Consider the following 20939-nt stretch of genomic DNA (forward strand, 5'->3'; position numbering starts at 1 on the left):
ATATATATATATATATATATATATATATATATATATATATATATATATATATATATATATATATATATATAAAGTTTTGTCATAAATGAAGAGGGTGAACGTGAGCTATATGAGCTGATGAGATTTAAAACTTGACAAGAAGATCCCTTTGAGACTTAGGGTCAAGGTCTACAAAATAGTGTCGTGTAGAGAGTGGTAGTATTAACAGTGCACCTCATGCAGTGCACCGTAGGCATTACCTAAGGTTCTTTGCAGCGTCCCTTCCTTAGGCCCCTAGCTGCAACCCATTTCGTTCCTTTTACTGTTCCTGCGTTCATATTCTCTTTCTTCCATCTTACCTTCTGCCCTTTCCTAACAATTGATTCATAGTACAACTATAAAAGGTTTTCCTCCTGATGCACCATTAGAAGCTTTTGCTCTCAATTTTTATTTTCAGCATTGAATGACCTCATAGGTCACAGCACTTGGCCTTTGACCGAAAAAATATATATATATATATATATATATATATATATATATATATATATATATATATGTATATATATATATGTATATATATATGTATATATATATATACACAGTATATATATATATATATATATATATATATATATATATATATATATATACACAGTATATATATGTGTATATATATATATATATATATATATATATATATATATATATATATATATATATATATATATATATATATATATATATATATATATATATATATATATATATATATATATATATACACACTGTTATGAAGTGGGGTCGTGGGAGGCAATGCTTATCATTTAAGCAGCTAAATTATGTACAAGCCTTGTAATACAAAGACCCCATTCATAAGCAAGTGAAGAAAGTTAAGGGTATACTACTTTACAGGGCGTCAAGCAGACACGAGGAACAACTAACAGAATTAAATTACATTAAGATAACAACTCAGATTAACAATCAGGGGATACAGTATGGTTAAATTAAATGGTGTTAGGCAACGGATACTACACAGGCCCTTTCAGAGGGCTAGACGAATGCCTGAACAGCTTGGAGCCAGTGTGATGAACAGTTCCCAAACACAACTCCTGGAAGAAGTTATGCTGGAATCAGTTACGACAGTAGCACGCGCACATGAGTGAATGGTTAGACAGCCTTAAGTGGCTGTTGGCCCAGGGGGGTGTGATGGTTGTTCTTGATTAAGTTAAGTAGGACCAGGCCTCTCAAAATGGCCTCCTGGTTCTCTCAAAATGAAGGACACACAACTTTATGTCTCGAAGAATTACTGACGTTACTCTAGAGGTTAGCCAATGCCAAGATGGGGAGAATGAAGTGAGGTTACTATATCAAGGAAGGTTTGAGTGGGGAGACCTGGAGAGCGGATAGAAGAAGAATGATGTTCTAGAGGGAGATACAAATGGAGGAGGAACACGAGACCGTAAAATCAGACAGACACCCAACTGGTTCAATACTTGTTTCTTCACGCTATCACACGTGGATCCGAGAAAAAATGGTTGAAGGCTTGGGCAGGGATGCCTTACTCTGGGAGGTCTCTCAGTCCTCCTTTCGGCAGTAGGCTAAAACTCTACCATGTGGTCCTCCTTGGAATGTAGAGGTTGTTGGGAGCAATCGTCAAAACGTCTTGGTTCGGTAGCATTTTGAAAGGGAAGATGGAGGCAGGTCAAGCACTGCTTTCACTTCGCCAGGTCGCCTCTGGGGCGGGGCTATGCCCCCATTTGATTGCCAGGTAGTCTCTGTTAGAATTACAAGCCTCGGAAAGTACAAAGGAAAAAACAGGGTACATGGGTCAAAGATGGCTGGGTGGCAGACTTCAAAATGTTAAGATTTATGCCAGAAAAAATGCTACATTGAACTGAGAAGTGGTTCTTCTTCTAATAATTAACTATTTTACATTAAGGTAGGCAGAAGGCCTCCGATTTATAACATACATATATACATACATACATATATAGATATATATATACATATATATATATGTATATATATGTATATGTATGTATATATATATATATATATATATATATATATATATATATATATATATATATATATATATATATTTATATATATGAAAATAAAAAGGTCCATAAAACACTGCATGAACGTTTCAACCATATATTTCGAGCACTTCCTTCTGTGCCCCTGTTCACTGGTAAAATATGTACAGATGACAGATACAAGGGTATATATACAAAACATATGTAGGTGTGGCAGTAAGTCTCATTGGCATGCAGGTGGCCATTGACCCAGGAAGGATGGAAATTAAGGCATTCCATTGTGATCTTTGGCTTCGTTAGCTCCCGTCTGGCGATGCGTCTGGTGGCCGTATTTTCTGAAACACCTTAAGAAGAGACCTGAGGATTAACCCGTCGATATCATCCGATTTCCAATGTCCTCCTGACAGGTTCATATCGTTGGTTTTTGATTGATGATAGCAGATTCCAGCATCATCCTTTTGCACGGACAACCACTTTTGAAAACCAGCTCAGCCCCACTCCAGTTTATGGTGCGGGCTTTATCTCTAATATGTAGAACAATCCTCGAACTCTATGAAGCATGCTGAACTGATCTTTTGTGCTCTGTTATTCTTTGCGAATGGACCTACCCGTCTCCCCCACGTAATTCTCATTGCAATTGCTGCACGGAATCTTGTAAACTCCTGCTTCTTCCCCTTTTTTTTATTTAAGTATACGTTAATGAGCGAACTCCCGATGGATTTGAGATAGTGGAAAATAAAAGGATTATTAGACCTGAGATGTTCTGTAGCTTTTTGGATATTTTCGTCGTACGGAAGCTTCATTTTGTCGTTAAAATCTATTTGCTTGTTGTGACTTGGACCTCTGTAATATATTTTATTCGCTTTGTTGATAACCTTCTCGATAATGTGTGGTGGATAGAGCAGTTGCATTAGGTGTTTGCGGATCGTGTTGGACTCTTTACCTAGCTATCTATTTGAACATATTCTAAGTCCCCTGAGGAATAGGTTGCATCCTACCATGATCTTTACGGAGACATCGTGGTAGCTAAGGAAATGAATGTAAGAAACAGCTAAAGTGAGTTTCCTATATGCTGTGAAAGCATATCTGTTCTGTTCTCTTATGATTAGTACATCTAGGAACGGCAGTTTTCCGTCCTTTTTCCATTCTGTTTTGAATTTTATGGTCAGAACTAGCGAATTTAGTCTATTAAAAAAATTCATTGAAGTCTCCCCAGCTATTGTCCCAGAAAGTAAAAATATCATATAAGTATCTAATCCAGATCACATTGCGGGGTTTGATAGGCGACAAAATTTCTGTTTCGAAATATTCCATGTACAGGTTTGCTAGAAGGGGTGATAGGGGACTGCCCATGGTACAGCCAAATTTTTGTTTGTAAAAATTACCATTGAAAGAAAACACGTTGTTAGTTACGCAGAAATTGATTAGTTTTAGAGTTTTATCTATGCCAAGAGTAAAATGGTCTTCATATGGCTGTAACTTCCTCTTTAGAAAAGATAACACGTCGGCTATCGGGACTTTGGTAAATAATGACTCGACGTTTAAGCTGAGCAATTTGATGTTATTAGAGGGGATACTTAAACTGTTAAATTTTTGTATAAAATCCTCTGAATGTTTGACACGGGAGGATGAGAAGGTTCCTAGAAAGGTTGATAATAGGTCTGCAAGCCATTTTGATAATTTACCCGTGAAAAAACCTCTGCTAAATATTATAGAGCATAATGGAATCTCATCTTTATGTGTTTTTGGGAGGCCATAAAAATAGGGGAGAGAGGGGTTGATTATCTTGAATGCCCCTAGTAATTCTGTGTTCTTCTTATTGCCCCCTATGGTTCTGACTGATTTGTTAAATTGGGCAGCAATATTTGTTGTGGGATCTTTCGTTAATTTATCATAGGTCTCCGCACCTTTTAAAAGTTCTTAAACTTTATTGATGTACGACGAGGACATCCAAAAAGCCACAGAACATCTCAGGTCTAATAATCCTTTTATTTTCTATTATTTCAAATCCACCGGGAGCTCGCTCATTAACATATACTTAAATAAAAAAAAAGGGGGGAAGAAGTAGGAGTTTACAAGATTCTGTGCAGCAATTGTAATGAGATTTACGGTGGGGAGACGGGTAGGTCCATTTCGCAAAGAATAACAGAGCACAAAAGATCAGTTCGATATGCTTCAGAGAGTTTGGGGATTTTCCTACATATTAGGGATAAAGCCCATATCATAAACTGGAGTGGGGCTGAGCTGGTTTTCAAAAGTGGTTGTCCGTACAAAAGGATGATGCTAGAATCTGCTATCAACAATCAAACCAAAAAGATGAACCTGTCAGGAGGACATTGGAAATCGGATGACATCGACGGGTTAATCCTCAGGCCTCTTCTTAAGAAGGTGTTTCAGAAAATACGGCCACCAGACACATCGCCAGACGGGAGCTAACGAAGCCAAAGATCACAAGGGAATGCCTTAATTTCCATCCTTCCTGGGTCAATGGCCACCTGCATGCCAATGAGACTTACTGCCACACCTGCATATGTTTTGTATATACTGTATACCCTTGTATCTATAATTTGTCCATATTTTACCAGTGAACAGGGGCGCAGACGGAAGTGCTTGAAATATATGGTTGAAACGAAACGTTCATACAGTGTTTTATGGGACTTTGTATTTTCATATTATACTGTTGTATTACAGTAAAAGAAATACACACACACACACACACATATATATATATATATATATATATATATATATATATATATATTAATATATATATATATATATATAATATTATATATACATTAATATATATGTACATATATACATGTATGTATGTATGTATATACATACATACATATATATATATATATATATATATATATATATATATATATATATATATATATATATATAATGTGTGTAGTGTACATTTGTGTTTAAATGTATCCATATAATCGACATTCTTCTCTCTCTCTCTCTCTCTCTCTCTCTCTCTCTCTCTCTCTCTCTCCTAAGTTTGATATGAAACCAGTATTTCAGTCTCCCTGCCCACACACACACACACACACACACATTCCTACAAACGGTGTCACATCGACACCCGATTTCAAAAAGCCTGTGATTCACATCGGTCAGTCTATAATTCCGCGCCGGTGCTAGTCAGGCTCAAGGCAGACCTGGGTCCGTCCCACGGGTTTTCTAGATCTAGGACCGTCCCACGGGCTTTCTAGACCTACTCCCATAATGCTTGGATGACGCGGGAGAAAGAAGGGATTATCTTAGAAAGAGAGGAAAATGTAATCCAACACTTCAGTGTCAGAAGCGAAGCCATTGGGTGCGTAAGAAGAAGCCTGCTAAGTTACTTAATACACTCTTGCTACCCCTAGACTTGTCTGCTGCCATCGATGGAGACCAGGAACTGGTGCCTTTGCCGTCAACAGAATGTTGTTGGCTCTGTAAGTCTTGTGAAATTTGTGTGTGTGTGTGTGAGTGTGTGTGTGTGTGTAGGAACAATCTATTTTTTATGGACATGGGTATCCTGATCGTTTTGCCTGATTTTGCGGAAATTCTAGTTCATAGTTGAGTTATCTGTTATTATTTTTTTCAGAAGATAGACCCTAATCATATAGAAGCCCACAGTGGCCATTGACTTGAAATTCAAGCTTCAACGATGAAATACTTGTTTCTGTTTTGCCTGATTTTGCGGAAATTCTAGTTCATAGTTCGGTTATCCACCCGGCTGTTGCTTCAACAATGACATACCTGTTTCTATTTTCGTATGAGTTAACTGATAGTTGAAGCGTTTTGCTATTTCATTCCAAGAATTTGTTTCGACAGTGGTGTTTTTTTAGTACTATACGGAGTTTAAGCTAAATCTCCAAGATTTCGATGGCTCTTATTAATCTTGGATTTCAACTGCAGTTAACGGACATGAAACAGGATTATGTAGTGGTTCACAAGAGAAAGCCAAGGAAAAAATGAGTGAAAAAACTATAGTATCGTAGAAATGCTTCATAAATCACTCAGGGAGCGCAAAACCTGCTCTCTTTGGGAGGCTGTGAACTAGATGCCAATGAAGAGATACTGTCTGAATACACTAGCGGATCCAGAAAAATTTCGTGGGGGGAGCACCAATTTTTTATATATATATATATATATATATATATATATATATATATATATATATATATATATATATATATATATATATATGTATGTATATATATGTATTAATTTTATAATAGATTTTTAAATTTTTTTCCCATTTCTATATTTCTCATTTATATTATTATTATCTAAATCTGCAAAGTTACTATTTTGTCATTATTTTTCATAGGGGCCGGGGGAGGACGTGCCCAGGTCCACCCACGGCCTGGATCCGTTAGTGTCTGAATACATTGTAATGCTGCGTCAGTGGAGTCAGTTACGTGATGACTTGCCGACAGGCATACCTCAATGATGCGAGTGTTAAGTGGGTTAAGTGTAAATTCGTCCCTGTTTTTGAGTTTTGCAGCCAAAGTGTCTCAGTTTTTTATATCTACAGTAGGCCTACAGTATATCTCTGTGTTGTCACATTTTCAAACCAAACTTCCTCGGAAGTTGAGCTAAGTAGAAGCTCTCAGTAATATCAGAATCTTTGAAGCCAATTTTCCCAGAATGGGGAAAAAATAGCTTGCGTCAATCCGTCAAACTAAGGAAACTGATGTCTGCTCTAGGCAGTGCAATCATTTTCTATTACGGCTTTCTTCAGTATCCTTAAATCTTGAGCCGAAAACTTGCGTAAAGAGTCAACAGTCTATAAGCCCAAAAGGGCTCCAAAGGGAAGTCAGCCTGCAGAGAGAGACAAGTTATGGGGAAAGGTGATAGACAGATAAATATGAAGGAACAGAAAATAAAACCGATACACCTGAAAATCAGGAGACGTCAGCAGCAGCAGAGAGCTGGAACGATTTTACTCGCTTATACAGTTGGAGGTTAGAGGATTCCACAACTGCACTAGGCTTACTGTAAAGTTGCTCATTATATTATGACACTCGTTCAGCTGTCATTTTAAAGGCCGGTAGTAGGCAGTATCGTATAGTATGGCATGTTGAAAAAGTTAAAACAAAGTGCCTGGATGGCGAGTTAGACCCACCCCTAAACAAAAACAAATAAAAAAACAAACCTGTACTGACCTGTGGCAAACTTTTGTTTAAGAATGTCGAAAATGAACAAAGATTTATATAAAATATGCTTGAAAGGTCTTAACCTTACTTGGCAAACGTCTACAGAGCAGAATGACCATCTGTGAAAACTGAGTATTATTATTATTATTATTATTATTATTATTATTATTATTATTATTATTATTATTATTATTATTATTATTATTATTATTATTCAGAGGATGAAACCTATTCTTACGGAACAAGCTCACCTCAGGGGCCATTGTCTCGAAACTCAAGCTTCCAAAGTATAAGGTGCTCATTAGGAAGTAAGAGAAGGTAGACGGAAATGCAGAAAGAAGAGATCTCACTTATTAAAAACCAAAAAATTAATAAATAGATGATAATGTATTAAAATTCAAGGAGAACAGCATTAGGGTAGTAATGACTATAGGGTAAAAAGATTAAAATGCCAGTTAACAATCTCGCTCCATAATGTCTCAGTCAGGATAGAAAATTGTAGTCTCTCTACGACTCCAGGTAAGCCGTGACTTTATGGGTATTGGATTAATGTGGTTGTTCTTAGCAACATTCACTTCAGGGTGTGACGTCCCTGTCTACACGAGTTAGGGTAGAAGAGACTTTAGCCTTGGCAGGCAACCCTTTTAGGAGACGGACACTGAAATCAAACCAGTAGGTAGAAGGGGCTCTGTAGCCTAGGTAGGCACCCCTTCTAAGAGGAGGCTACTCTGAATACAAACCTTGCTCTCCAACCTTGGACTGTGCCATAGCCATTGTACCGTGGCCTTCCATGGTCTTGGGTTTGAGTTCCCTTGCTTGAGGGTACAAACAGGCATTTTTCGTCTTTTTCGTTCACTTTCCTGTTTTTTCAAAAAGTGTGTAAACAGGCTGATGAGAAAGCAAAAGTTGCTTGGTGGATTATCAGGAAAGTGCCTTCGTCTTTCGTTAATCTTTTCCTTCTGACGATAAATAGGTCGTCCGGACTTAGTGTATATACTGCCATACCTTGCGCATGTGGGATGTTATGACGATAAAGAAAGTCAGGGCCATCAAACACCAGGGTTAAAAACTCAACCTTTGACTCATTGCTACTTGCAAGTCTCAGATAAAAACATCAAATCGTAGTTATGGGCACAACTTTGGAGATCAAGAAAATTTGACCTTAAGCCCCGAAAATTTGAGTAAAGTACTTTGCAATTTTTTTTACTGTAATGAGTAACAGGCCCAGGGTTCAGCTCAGCGTCTCCCGAAAGAATTAAAATTAACAACATAAAATCATTAGCAAAACCAATAAATAGACTCATAATGTTGATTGTAAAAATCAACAGAACAATAAACAACAATAACATCAACAGCAACAGTATTTACATAATTTACAAAAGTTCTGGTGAGAGTATAAATAAACATTACCATACGACATTAGACAAAACGCCGGAAGCAACTGGTCGACAAGGTGGGGGTGGCACACCTGACGGATATCTTTTGCCTTACAAGGTGGGGCCGGCACACCTTGTAAGGCAAAAGATATCCGTCAGGTGCACCACCCCACCTTGTCGACCAGTTGCTTCCGGCGTTTTGTCTAATGTCGTATGGTAATGTTTATAATTCTTACCAGAACATTTGAAAATTATTAAAACTGTCTGTTGATGTTATTGTTGTTATTGTTCTGTTGAAAAACAAATAAAAATTTTACAATTATGGGTCTTTTATTTACTGTTTTGCTACTGATTTTATGTTGTTAATTTTAAACTTTCAGAAGAGGATCTTAACCCTAGCCTGGCTGACTCTTCAAATTGCAAAAGTACTTTACTCAAATTTTCGGGGCAAAGTCAAATTTTCTTTCTCCAAAGTTGTGACCATAACTACGATTTGATGTTTTTATCTGAGACTGCAAACAATTCAAAGGTTGAGTTTTTCAAGCTGGTGTTTGATGGCCATTTTCTTTATTTATCGTCGTAACATCCATGCTAAGGTATATTAGTAAGTATCACCAAGGATGACGACCTATTTATCGTCAAAAAATCTGAAGTGTTAGTTTGCCAAAAATTAAGTTCTTTGTTCTAAAATTTTCAGTAAGTTCAACAATGTCTACGAAAAAGCTGTTTACTGCAATCCAAATATCGACGACTCTATATATGACTTCTTTTGGAAAGGACTAGTACGGCTCAGTCACAGGATTCAAAAGCTTCATTCGTTATTTGTGGAGACTGTAATGCAAAGCACAGTGAGTGGCTAAATTCAATTTCCACAGATCAACATGGCCGGCCTGCTCTTGAGTTCTGTGTATCCCCCGATTTCGTCCAGCTAACTGAGGAACCCACGCACATTTTGGTAGTAGATGAGACCTCATATTCGCAAATGTCCCAGCTATTGTGAAGTCCAAGGTCTGTGAATGTATAGGCACTTCTGATCACTGCGCTATTGAAATGAACATATCTGTCAGTCAGTATATTCCTAATGCCACCACTGGAAAAACGGTCTGGCTGAAATCCAGAGCCAATTGTCAGGCACTTAATATTTCAGGTGCTATACTATATCAGATCCTGATCCTGATCCCAAAAAGAAGGTAAATGAAGAGCTGATGGCTATTTTAATAAGATATGTCCTTAGAAATGTAATCAAATTCAGGACAAATGACCAGCCATAAATTGATAATAATACATGTAGACGAGCCTACCATGACAAACAGACCAAATTCAACGCATGGAGACAAAATCGTTCAAATGAAAATTACACCATTTTTGTTGAGTCTCACCGTGCTGTGAATAGAACTTACCATACAGCCGAGAAAAATTACAGTAATTCTTGGAGAGCAAACTTGAAGGAATTACTCAGCCCCATCTGTGGTGGACCAAATTAACGTCATCTATCTTTGAGTCAGGCTCGTCTTCCATTCCACCAATACTAACAAATGATGGTAGATTGGTTACTGGTCCTAAAATAAGGCTGAACTGCTTCATCGAGCTTTTGAAGCTAAACAGTCAGCTGAGGATGTCCCTCTCCCTGATACTTGTCATCCTGAACCTCTCCTTACAAAATTTGCATTTCGCTCCAGGGATGATAAGAAAATTCTTGATAATCTTGATAGCTGGGGTGGAGAAGATCCTGATGGTTTCTTCCCTTTGATTTGTAAAAAATTTTCTAGTGTGTTGTCTCCCAAGCTTACCAGATTCTATAGATTTTTATGTCGATGTAGTATCTTTGTGGATGAGCGCAAGCTTAGCAATAAAGTGCCTGCAAGTGCCTGCATTGCTAAGCAACAGTAACTACAGGCCAATCCCTATTCTCCCTGTGCTCTCCAAAGTTACTGAAAAAACTATTTTTTAGCCACTATGTAAATATGTGGAATCTAAAGGATTGTTGGCTGATAGTCAATATGCATACAGGAAATAGTTAGGTACTTGCAATGCTCTTTTAGACTTAACATGCCATTTGCAAGGGAGCCTTGTAAAGGGTTTTGAGTGCAGAGTAATTCAAATAGATTTTAGTGCTGCTTTCGATTTAGTAAATCAAAAAGCACTTTATAAAATTTATAAACTTCAGAATCTTGGAGTGGGTGGATATCTTTTAGGTTTACTTCAAGATTTACTTACAGGTAGGCAGCGGCGAGTTGCTGTGGACGGGATCTTTAGTGAACCAAGACCTATTGTGTCTGGAGTTCCACCGGGCAGTGTTCATGATCCACTGCTATTTTCAGTGTATACAAGTGATATGGTTGTTGATCTGGAAAACAAGATTGTTCAGTATGCGGATGATGCAACACTTGTGGGTGTAGTAAAGTCTCCACTTATGAGAAATGAAGTTGCCCTCAACCTCAATCGGGACATGGACCGGATCAGTGAATGGTGTAGTCGGTGGGGTATGAGGCTGAACTCCAGTAAAACGAAAACACTATTGATTAGCAGATCTCGTGCAGATCTCCCACCCTATCCTCCCCTTCAGGTGGATGGGACTTTGCTGAGTGATTCTGAAGCTTTAACTATTCTAGGTGTAAATTTTGACTCACACCTAACTTTTGAGAAACATTTAATGAAAGTTTCAGCAAATGCCGCACGAAAGTTAGGTATTGTTCGTAAGGCTTCGTATATTTATAAGTGATGTAATCAGTGCAACCTGTTTTAGGTCATTTGTGGTTCCCTTACTAGAATACTGTTCTCCGGTGTGAATGCTAGAGTGGTTCGTGGTGGTAGGTTTCTGTTTCCTAATAGTAGGAGTTATGACTTGGACCATCGAAGGATGGTCTCTTGTTTGTCACTTTTTCGTAAGTTGTATTTCAACAGAGATCTTTCACATTCACAATTGATCCCTGACCCCCTTTATTTGCCGAGAGTAGCCAGATTCGGTGAGCAGCAGCACCAATATGCAGTAAATGTTTAGCCTCGCTGTCGAACGTCTCAGTTCCAGAGGTCCTTTACTCCTCACGCCGTTGGACTGTGGAACAGCCTCCCTTCAGAGGATGTCGTGCAACTGGAACTACAGAAGTTCAAACTAAAATGCAATGCATTACTACCCTAATACTATTCTTCTTGCATTTTAATACATTTTATCTATTTATTAATTTATATTTTTCTTTGTTAATAAGTGGGATCTCTTCTGTCTGTATTTCACTTTACTTCCTCTTACTTCTTCCTAATGAGCACCATATTCTTCGGAAGCTTGAATTTCAAGTCAATGACCCCTGTGGGCTTATTCCATATTAATAGTGTTCATCTTCTGACTGAATAATAATAATAATAATAATAATAATAATAATAATAATAATAATAATAATAATAATAATAATAATAATAATAATAATAATAATAATAATAATAATAATAATAGATATTCAAGGCTCAGAACTGGAAGACCATAAAAAGGTACTGGTATTTTGATACAGACATTACTATCATCATTATTATTATTCAGGAGATTAATATTAATATTATTACTATTATTCAGAAGGTAAAGCCCACAGGGGCCATTGAACAGAAATTTAAACTTCCAAAGAAGTAGGAGAGGGTAACAGGAAATACAGAAAGAGATTAATTATTAGATAAGGAAAAGTAAATCAACATTTTAATAATTAGTAGATAAAACTGTTAAAAATTATTAAAGTGCAAAGAGAATTGTTTTAAGGTAGCAATGCATTGCATCTTCGACTGAAGTTTTGAGGTTCTAATTGCATAACAACTTCAGCATTCAAACGCAAGGACTGAAACTGAAATTTTATGATTCTTCAATTCAGCAAACATTTACATAAAAACAGTCTGAAGTTGCTCTTTTGTAACTCTGAAATACAGCGGGACTATTGATAAAAGCCGGTGGATAACGAAAATTCTATCTTACCAGCAGCCCGTAGGAGGTAGTGCCTTCAGTGTGCCTCACGTAGCGCACTGTAGGAATTACCTAAAGTTCTTTCCAGCACCCCTTAGGCCCCTACCTGCAACACTTCTCATTCCTTTAACTGTATCTCTGTTCGTATTCTCTTCCTTCCATCAGACTTTCCTTAACCCTCTCCTAACAATTGTTTCATATTGCAGCTTTAAACCTTTTTACAGTCAATTTCCGTTTTTGCGCTGAATGACCCAATAGTTCCCAGCGCTTGGCCTTTGGCCTAAATTCTGTTTTCTATTCTATATTCCTACATCTTCTTTAATCTTTTCTTCATCCCTGGAAGCTGTGTTCGAAATGTTCGGGGAGTGAGCAGCAGCCACCCGACGAAAACAGCGTAATGATAACAGCAGAAGAACAAATGCAGCTGCAACAACGGCAGCAGCCCACAACAGCCAAGGGTGCTCCTCCGAAGGCCGTGTCCGATTTCCTATATTCGATTGAAGAAAATCCTCCGTGGTATGCCTGCATCACTTATGGGCTGCAGGTAAGCTGTTCCTTTTCCTTCACGCTTTTTGCAGACTATGAAATGACTCCTTTGCGCTTTTTACAGAATATGAAATAGCTCCTTTACACTTTTTACAGACTATAAAATAACTCCTTCATGCTTTCTACAGACTGTGAAATAACTCCTTTACTCTTTTTACAAACTACGAAATAACTCCTTTAAACTTTTTACCGACTTTGAAATAACTCCTTTATACTTTTTACAGACAGTAAAATAACTCCTTTGCACTTTCTAAAGAATGTGAAATAACTCCTTTACACTTTCTACAGACTGTAAAATAGCTCCTTTACACTTTTCACAGACTATGAAATAACTCCTTTACACGTTTCGCAGACTGAAATAACTCCTTTACACTTTTTAGACTGTGAAATAACTCCTTTACGCTTTACAGACAGTGAGATAACTCCTTTACACTTTTTGCAGACTACGAAGTAACTCTTTTATGCTTTCTACAGACTGTGAAATAACTCCTTTGTGCCTTTTATGGACTATAAAATAACTGCTTTATGCTTTTTACAGACTATGAAATGGCTTCTTTACGCTTTTTACAGAATAGGAAATAACTCCTTTACGCTTTCTACAGACTGTGAAGTAAATCCTTTACACTTTTAACAGACTATGAAATAACTCCTTTACTCTTTCCACTGACTGTGAAATAACTCCTTTACACTTTTTACATACTAAGAAATAACTCCTCTTCATTTTTTACAGACTGTGAAATAACTCCTTTGAGCGTTTTACAGACTAAGAAATAACTCCTTTTCTCTTTCCACTGACTGTGAAATAACTCCTTTATGCTTTTTATAGACTGTGAAATAACTCCTTTACGCTTTCTACAAACTTTGAAATAACTTCTTTATGCTTTTTACTGACTATGAAGTAACTCCTTTACGCTTTTTTCAGACTATGAAATAACTCCTTTGCTCTTTTTACAGACTGTGAAATAACTCTTTTATACTTTTTACAGACTATGAAATAACTCCTTTATGCTTTTTACAGACTAATAAAATAACTCCTTTATGCTTTCTTCCAAACATGAAATGCCTCCTTTGTGCTTTTTTACAAATATTGAAATAACTGATGTGCACTTTTTACAGACTGTGAAATAACTCCTTTACACTTTCTACAGACTGTGAGATAACTCCTTTACGCTTTTTATAGACAGTTAAATAACGCTTTTACGCTTTTTACAGAAAATAAAATGACTCCTTTACGCTTTCTACTGACTATGAAATAACTTCTTTATGCTTTCCTCAGGCTACAAAACGACTCCTTTCCACTTTTTACAGACTATGAAATAATGCCTTCATGTTGTCTGCAGACTGTGAAATAACTCCTTTACTCTTTTTACAGACTAATGAAAAACTCCTTTACGCTTTCTACATACTGTGAAATAACTCCTTTATGTTTTTTACAGACCATTATATAACTCCTTTATAGCTTCTGCAGACTATGAAATAACTCCTTTATGCTTTTTACAGACTATGAAATCACTCCTTTGCACTTTTTACAGACTATGAAATAACTTCCTTACGCTTTATACAGACTATGAAATAATGCCTTTACGTTTTTTAGACTATGAAATGACTCCTTTATGCTTTTTACTGACTATGAAATTACTCCTTTGCGCTTTTTACAGACTGTGAAATAACTCCTGTGCTCTTTTTACAGACTATGAAATAAGTCCTTTACACTTTTTACAGACTGTGAAATAACTCCTTTACACTTTTTACAGACTGTGCAGTAACCTACAGTTGTCTCAAGTATCATTTTGCCAAATGAAGTTAAAAACACCCATATAAACATACATACTATGTTTAGTGCTACATTTATAGTCGTTCTGTTTGCAGCACTATCTGGCGATGGTCGGGGGAACCATTTCAATACCGATAATCCTTGCCTCTTACCTCTGCCTCGACGAGGACAACCCCGCCAGAGGCCATCTGGTCTCGACCATCATCTTCATGTCTGGCCTCATCACGCTGCTGCAGTCGACATTTGGCGTCAGGTAAGTGGTAACAAGGGCGTCTGGAGATGATAAACCTCCCTTGAGGGACTGTTCTTCCCAAAAGTACAGTCCTGTCTTCTCAAAAGTTATGGTCCTGTCTTCTTCCCCAAAAGTTACAGTCCTGTCTTCGCCCCAAAAGTTACAGTCCTGTCTTCTTCCCCAAAAATTACAGTCCTGTCTTCTCCCCAAAGGTTAGTCATGTCTTCTTCTCCCCAAAAGTTACAGTCGTCTTCTCCACAAAAGTTACAGTCCTGTCGTCTCCCCAAAAGTTACAGTCCTGTCTTCTCCTTAAAAGTTACTCCTGTCTTCTTCCCCAAAATTTACAGTCCTGTCTTCTCCCCCCAAAAGTTACACTCCTGTCTTCTCCCCAAGAGTTAGTCTTGTCTTGTTCCTTAAAAATTACAGTCCATTCTCCTCCCCAAAAGTTACAGTCCTGTCTTCTCCACAAAAGTTACAGTCCTGTCGTCTCCCAAAAAGTTACAGTACTGTCTTTTCCCCAAAACTTACAATCCTGTCTCCTTCCCAAAATTTACAATCATGTCTTCTTCCCAAAAGTTACAGTCCTGTCGTCCACCCAAAAGTGACAGTAATGTCTTCTCCTCAAAAGTTACAGTCCTGTCGTCTCCCCAAAAGAGACAGTAATGTCTTCTCCTCAAAAGTTACAGCCCTATCTTCTCCCCAAAAGTTACAGTCCTGTCTTCTCCCCAAAAGTGACAGTAATGTCTTCTCCCCAAAGGTTACAGTCCTGTCGTCTCCCCAAAAGTGACAGTAATGTCTTCTCCTCAAAAGTTACAGTCCTATCTTCTCCCAAAAGTTAGTCCTGTCTTCTCCCTAAAAGTGACAGTCCTGTCTTCTCCCCAAAAGTTACAGTCCTGTCGTCTCCCCAAAAGTGACAGTCCTGTCTTCTCCACTAAAGTTTCAGTCCTGTCTTCTCCCCAAAAGTTACAGTCCTGTCGTCTCCCCAAAAGTGACAGTAATGTCTTCTTCCCAAAGGTTACAGTCCTGTCGTCTCCCCGAAAGTGACAGTAATGTCTTCTCCTCAAAAGTTATAGTCCTGCCTTCTCCCAAAAGTTAGTCCTGTCTTCTCCCTAAAAGTTACAGTCCTGTCTTCTCCCCAAAAGTTACAGTCCTGTCGTCCCCCCAAAAGTGACAGTCCTGTCTTCTCCACAAAAGTTACAGTCCTGTCTTCTCCCCAAAGGTTACAGTCCTATCTTTTCCTCAAAACTTACAGTCCTGTCTCCTCCCCAAGAGTTACAATCATGTCTTCTCCCCAAAAGTTACTGTCCTGTTGTCTCCCCGAAAGTTACAGTCCTGTCTTCTCCCCAAAACTTAGTACTGTCTTCTCCCCAGAAGTTACGTAACAGTCCTGTAATTTCCCCAAAAGTTAAATCCTGTCTTCTCTTTTCCCCAAAACTTAGTCCTGTCTCCTCCCCAAAAGTTACAATCATGTCTTCTCCCCAAAAGTTGCAATCCTATCGTCTCCCCAAAAGCAACAGTCCTTTCGTCTCCCCAACAGTTACAGTCCTGTCTTCTCCCAAAAAGATACAGTCCTGTCTTCTCCCTGAAAGTTACAGTCCTGTAATTTCTGCAAAAGTTAAATCCTGTCTTCTCTTTTCCCCAAAAGTTACAGTCCTGTCTTCTTTTCTCCCCAAAGGTAAGAGCTCTGTCTTCTCTTTTCCCCAAAAGTTACAGTCTTGTTTTCTCTCCTCCCCAAAAGTTGGTCCTGTCTTCTCCCCCTAAGTTACAGTCCAATCTTCTTCCCCAAAATTTACAGTCCTGTTTTTCTGCAAATGTGACAGTCCTGCCTTCTCCCCTAAAGTTAGTCCTCTCTCCTCAAAAGTGACAGTCCTGTCTACTCCCAAAATTTGACAGTCCTGTCTTCTCCCCAAAAGTTACAGCCCTGTTTTCTCCCTAAAAGTTGCAGTCCTGTCTCCTCCCCAAAAGTGACAGTAATGTCTTCTCCCCAAAAGTTGTAGTCCTGTCTTCTCCCCAAAAGTTACAGTCCTGCCTTCTCCGGAAAGTTACAGTCCTGTTTTCCCCCAAAAAGGTACGGTCCTGTCTTCTCCCCAAAAGTAACAGTCCTATCTTCTCCCCAGAAGGTACAATTCTGTCCTCTCCCCAAAATGGACAATCATGTCTTCTTCCCAAAATTTACAATCCTGTTTTCCCGCCAAAAGTTAGTCCTGCCTTCTCCCCAAATTTAACAGCCCTGTCTTCTCCCGAAATTTGACAGTCCTGTCTTCCCAAAAGTTGCAGTCCTGTCTTCTCCCCAAAAGTTGGTCCTGTCTCCTTCCCAAAAATGACAGTAATGTCTTCTCCACAAAAATTATAGTCCTGTCTTCTCCCCAAAAGTTGCAGCCCTGTCTTCTCCCCAAAAGTTACATTCCTTTCTCCTCCCCAAAAGTTGCAGTCCTATCTCCTCCCCAAAAGTGACAGTAATATCTTTTCCCCAAAAGTGACAGTAATGTCTTCTGTCATCTCCCCAGAAGTTGCAGTCCTGTCTTTTCCCCAAAAGTTGCAGTCCTGTCTCTTCCCCAAAAGTGACAATAATGTCTTCTCCCCAAAAGTTGCAGTACTGTCTTCTCCCCTAAATATTCAGTCCTGTCTTCTCAAAAAAAAAAAGTTACAGTCCTCTCTCCTCCCAAAAAGTGACAATCCTGTCTTCTCCCTAAAAGTTTCAGTCCTGTCTTCCCCCAGAAGTTAGTCGTCTTCTCCCCAATAGTGACAATCTTGTCTTCTCCCCAAAAGGTGCAGCCCTGTCTCCTCAAAAGTGACAGGAATTTCTTCTCCCCAAAGGTGACAGTAATGTCTTCTCCCCAAAAGTTGCAGTCCTATCTTCTCCCCAAAAGGTACAGTCCTCTCTCTCCCCAAAAGGAACAGTCTTGTCTTCTCCCCAAAAGGTACAGTCCTGTCTTTTCACCAAAAGCTACAGTCCTGTCTTCTCCCAAAAAGTTATTCCTGCCTTCTCCCCAAATTTAACAGTCCTGTCTTCTCCCAAAATTTGACAGTCCTGTCTTCCCAAAAGATGCAGTCCTGTCTTCTCCCCAAAAGTTGGTCCTGTCTCCTCTCCAAAAGTGACAGTAATGTCTTCTCACCAAAAGTTGCAGTCCTGTCTTCTCCCCAAAATTGCAGTCTTGCCTTCTCCCCACAAGTTACGGTCCTGCCTTCTCCCCAAAAGTTACAGTCCTCTCTTCTCCCAAAAAGGTACAGTTCTGTCTCCTACCAAAAAACAACAGTCCCATCTTCTCCCCGAAAGGTACAGTCCTGTCTTCTTCCCAAAATGGATAGTCCTGTCTTCTCCCCAAAATTTTTAATCCTGTTTTCTCCCCAAAAGTTAGTCCTGCCTTCTCCCCAAATTTAACAGCCCTGTCTTCTCCCGAAATTTGACGGTCCTGTCTTCTCAAAAATTGCAGTCCTGTCTTCTCCCCAAAAGATGTCCTTCAGTCCTGTTCTTCCCAAAGTCCTGTCTTCTCCCCAAAAGATGGTCCTGTCTCCTCCCCAATAATGACAGTAATGTCTTCTCCACAAAAATTATAGTCCTGTCTTCTCCCCAAAAGTTACAGCCCTATCTTCTCCCCAAAAGTGACAGTCCTGTCTTCTCCCCAAAAGTTACAGTCCTATCTCCTCCCCAAAAGTTGCAGTCCTGTTTCCTCCCCAAAAGTGACAGTAATGTCTTCTCCCCAAAAGTGACAGTAATGTCTTAACCCCAAAATTTGCAGTCCTGTCTTCTCCCCAGAAGTTGCAGTCCTGTCTTTTCCCCAAATGTTACAGTCCTGTCTCCTCCCCAAAAGTGACAATAATGTCTTCTCCCCAAACGTTGCAGTACTGTCTTCTCCCCTAAATGTACAGTCCTGTCTTCTCTAAAAAAAAGTTACAATCCTCTCTCCTGCCAAAAAAGTGACAATCCTATCTTCTCCCTAAAGGTTGCAGGCCTGTCTTCCCCCAAAAGTTAGTCATCTCTCCAAAAGTGACAATCCTGTCTTCTCCCCAAAAGTTGCAGCCTTGTCTCCCCAAAAGGGACATTAATTTCTTTTCCCCAAAGGTGACAGTAATGTCTTCTCCCCAAAAGTTGCAGTCCTGTCTTCTCCCTAAAATTTACAGTCCTGTCTTCTCCCCAAAAGTTGCAATCCTTTCTTCTCCCCAAAAGGTACAGTCCTGTCTTCTCCCCAAAAGGAACAGTCCTGTCTTCTCCCCAAAAGGTACAGTCCTGACTTTTGCTCAAAAGTTACAGTCCTGTCTTCCCCCCAAAAGTTAGTCCTGCCTTCTCCCTAAATTTAACAGTCCTGTCTTCTCCCAAAATTTGACAGTCCTGTCTTCCCAAAAGTTGCAGTCCTGTCTTCTCCCCAAAAGTTGGTCCTCTCTCCTCCTCAAAAGTGACAGTAATGTCCTCTCCACAAATGTTATAGTCCTGTCTTCTCGTCAAAGGTTGCAGTCCTGTCTTCTCCCCAAAATGTACAGTCCTGCCTTCTCCCCAAAAATTACAGTCCTGTCTCTTCCCCAAAAGTCACAATCCTGTCTCCTCCCCAAAAATGACAGTAATGTCTTCTCCAAAAAAGTGACAGTAATGTCTTCTCCCCAAAAGTTACAGTCCTGTCTTCTCCCCAAAATTTGAAGGCCTGTCTCCTCCCGAAAAGTAACAGTAATGACTTCTCCTCAAAAGTTGCAGTCCTGTCTTCTCCCCTAAATGTACAGCCCTGCCTTCTCTCAAAAGTTACAGTCCTGTCTCCTCCCCAAAAGTGACAATCCTGTCTTCTCCCCTAAAGTTAGTCCTGTCTTCCCCCCCAAAAGTTAGTCGTCTTCTCCCCAAAAGTGACGATCCTCTTTTCTCCCCAAAAGTTGTAGTCCTGTCTCCTTCCCGAAAAGTGACAGTAATGTCTTCTCCCCAAAAGTGACAGTAATGTCTTCTCCCCAAAAGTTGCAGACCTGTCTTCTCCCTAAACATTACAGTCCTTTCTACTCGCCAAAAGGTACAGTCCTGTCTTCTCCCCAGTAGTAACAGTCCTGTCTTCTCCCCAAAAGTAACAGTCCTATCTTCTCCCCAAAATGACAGTCCTGTCTTCTCCCATAAAAGTTACGGTCCTGTCTTCTACCCAAAAGTTAGTCAGCTTCCCAGATTTAACAGGTCTGTCTTCTCCCCAAATTTGACAGTCCTGTGTTCTCACCAAGAGTTGCAATCCTGTGTTCTCCCCAAAAGCTGCAGTCCTGCCTCCTCCCAAAAAGTTGCAGTCCTGTCTTTTCCCCAAAATGTACAGTCCTGTCTTCTCCCCAAAAGTTACAATCCTGTCTTCTCCCCAAAAGTGACAATCCTGTCTTCTCCCCAAAAGTTGCAGACCTGGCTTCTCCCCAAAATGTATAGTCCTGTCTTCTCCCTAAAAGTTACAGTCCTGTCTTCTCCCCAAAAGGGACAATCCTGTCTTCTCCCCCAAAAGTTGCAGTCCTGTCTCCTCCCCAAAAGTGACAGTAATGTCTTCTCCCCAAAAGTTGCAGTCCTGTCTTCTCCCCTGAATGTACAGTCCTGTCTTCTCTCCAAAAGTTATAGTCCTCTCTTCTCCCCAAAAGTGACAATCCTGTCTTCTCCCCAAAAGTTGCAATGCTGTCTTCTCCATAAAAGTGACAGTCATGTCTTCTCCCCAAAAGTTGCAGTCCTGTCTTCTCCCCAAAAGTTGCAGTCCTGTCTTCTCCCCAAAAGTAACAGTCCTGTCTTCTTCCCAAAAGTACCAGTCCTGTCTTCTCTCCAAAAGGTACAATCCTTTCTTCTCCCCAAAAGTAACAGTCCTGTCTTATATCCAAAAGGTACAGTCCCATCTTCTCCCCAAAAGTAACAGTCCTGTCTTCTTCCCAAAAGTACCAGTCCTGTCTTCTCTCCAAAA

At 39.3% G+C, this 20939-nt stretch overlaps 1 protein-coding gene across 2 annotated transcripts in view; it reads left to right on the forward strand.

Moving 5' to 3' along the window:
* The window catches only part of LOC136825265 (solute carrier family 23 member 2-like), a 61659-nt gene that overhangs the window by 21174 nt on the left and 19546 nt on the right, over window positions 1-20939 (forward strand). For both annotated transcript variants that reach the window (XM_067081322.1, XM_067081321.1), the window contains exons 2-3: window positions 12840-13040; window positions 14912-15069. In XM_067081322.1, the coding sequence (XP_066937423.1) occupies window positions 12894-13040; window positions 14912-15069 (305 nt within the window). In that variant the 5' untranslated portion in view covers window positions 12840-12893. The remainder of the gene's footprint in view (window positions 1-12839; window positions 13041-14911; window positions 15070-20939) is intronic.

The sequence above is a fragment of the Macrobrachium rosenbergii genome, chromosome 37 (genome assembly GCF_040412425.1).
Source record: "Macrobrachium rosenbergii isolate ZJJX-2024 chromosome 37, ASM4041242v1, whole genome shotgun sequence".
Taxonomy (NCBI): Eukaryota; Metazoa; Arthropoda; class Malacostraca; order Decapoda; family Palaemonidae; genus Macrobrachium; species Macrobrachium rosenbergii.